At 56.4% G+C, this 1,205-nt stretch overlaps 1 protein-coding gene across 1 annotated transcript in view; it reads right to left on the minus strand.

Moving 5' to 3' along the window:
* Positions 1 to 3: 3 nt before the first annotated feature.
* LOC114049278 overlaps positions 4 to 1,205 on the minus strand; it is a gene marked incomplete at its 3' end in the record, with an annotated part of 2,999 nt that continues 1,797 nt past the window's right edge. The window contains exon 2 of the mRNA XM_027870522.1: positions 4 to 1,179. Within this exon, the coding sequence (XP_027726323.1) occupies positions 4 to 1,179 (1,176 nt within the window). The remainder of the gene's footprint in view (positions 1,180 to 1,205) is intronic.

A 1,205-nucleotide genomic window follows, 5' to 3' on the forward strand; every position in this document is an offset into this window, starting at 1 on the left:
CCAGCTGCTTGGAGAGATAGGCAACAGGACGATTCCAGGGCCCCAGGAGCTGGGTCAGAACCCCTTTGGCCACAGCTCGAGACTCAGACACATAGAGGCGGAAGGGCTTGGACAGGTCTGGCAGGGAGAGGGCAGGCGTGCTGGACAGCGCCTTTCGGAGCTTGTCGAATGCTTCCTGCTGCCGTGGTCCCCAAACAAATTGGGTGGGTTCACCAGTTAGGGCCTCATATAGGGGTTTGGCAACCTCGGCAAACCCCAAGATCCAGAGGCGACAGTATCCAGCCATCCCCAGGAATTCCCGGAGCCCGCGGCGGTCCCTCGGGGCGGGCATGCCCAAAATGGCAGCTACACGCCCCCGAGACAGTAACCTTTGACCAGAACGAAGGGTGAAACCCAAGTAAACAACGGATTGAGAGCACAGTTGTGCTTTCTTTCCAGAGATACGGTACCCGGAAGCTTCAAGCAGCTGGAGAAGGTGGAGAGTTGCATCTTTGCATATTGCCTCAGAGGAAGTAGCTAACAAAAGGTCATCAACATACTGGAGGAGAGTGACCTCCGGATACGAGACCCGGAAGGCGGCCAGGTCGGAGGCCAGAGCTGAGCCAAAAAGTGTAGGGGAGTTCTTAAAACCTTGGGGAAGCCAGGTCCAGGTGAGCTGAGAGGATGTCCCAGTGTTAGGATCTGTCCAAGTAAAAGCGAATATAGGTTGGCTTACTGGTGCCAAGGGAATGGAAAAGAAAGCATCCTTCAGGTCCAAAACAGTATACCAAGTCCGAGCAGGGTCCAGGGAAGATAGCAACGTGTACGGGTTTGGCACAGTAGGATGTACAGTTTCCACCCGGGCGTTGACTTCTCGTAGATCCTGGACAGGACGGAAGTCTCCAGACCCGGGCTTGCGAACTGGAAGTAGGGGGGTGTTCCACGAGCTCTGGCAGGGGCGTAGAATGCCTGCCGCCAAGAGTCGATCGATGTGAGGCTTGATGCCCAAAAGGGCAGCTCGAGTCAACAGGTATTGTTGGACACTCGCAGGGGTTGCTGTGGACGAGAGCTGGACCACCACTGGGGGCTGGTGTCCTGCTAGACCAAACGGGTTGGTCTCAGCCCAGACTCTAGGAACCAAGCCTTTGAAATGGTTCAACAGAGTTAGGGAGGTAGGGGTGGAGGTGGTCGAGGGGCGGTCTGGGGAAAACGTTAGGGGGAGGAGG

This window comes from Vombatus ursinus, unplaced genomic scaffold, assembly GCF_900497805.2.
Source record: "Vombatus ursinus unplaced genomic scaffold, bare-nosed wombat genome assembly UNPS02003081.1, whole genome shotgun sequence".
Taxonomy (NCBI): Eukaryota; Metazoa; Chordata; class Mammalia; order Diprotodontia; family Vombatidae; genus Vombatus; species Vombatus ursinus.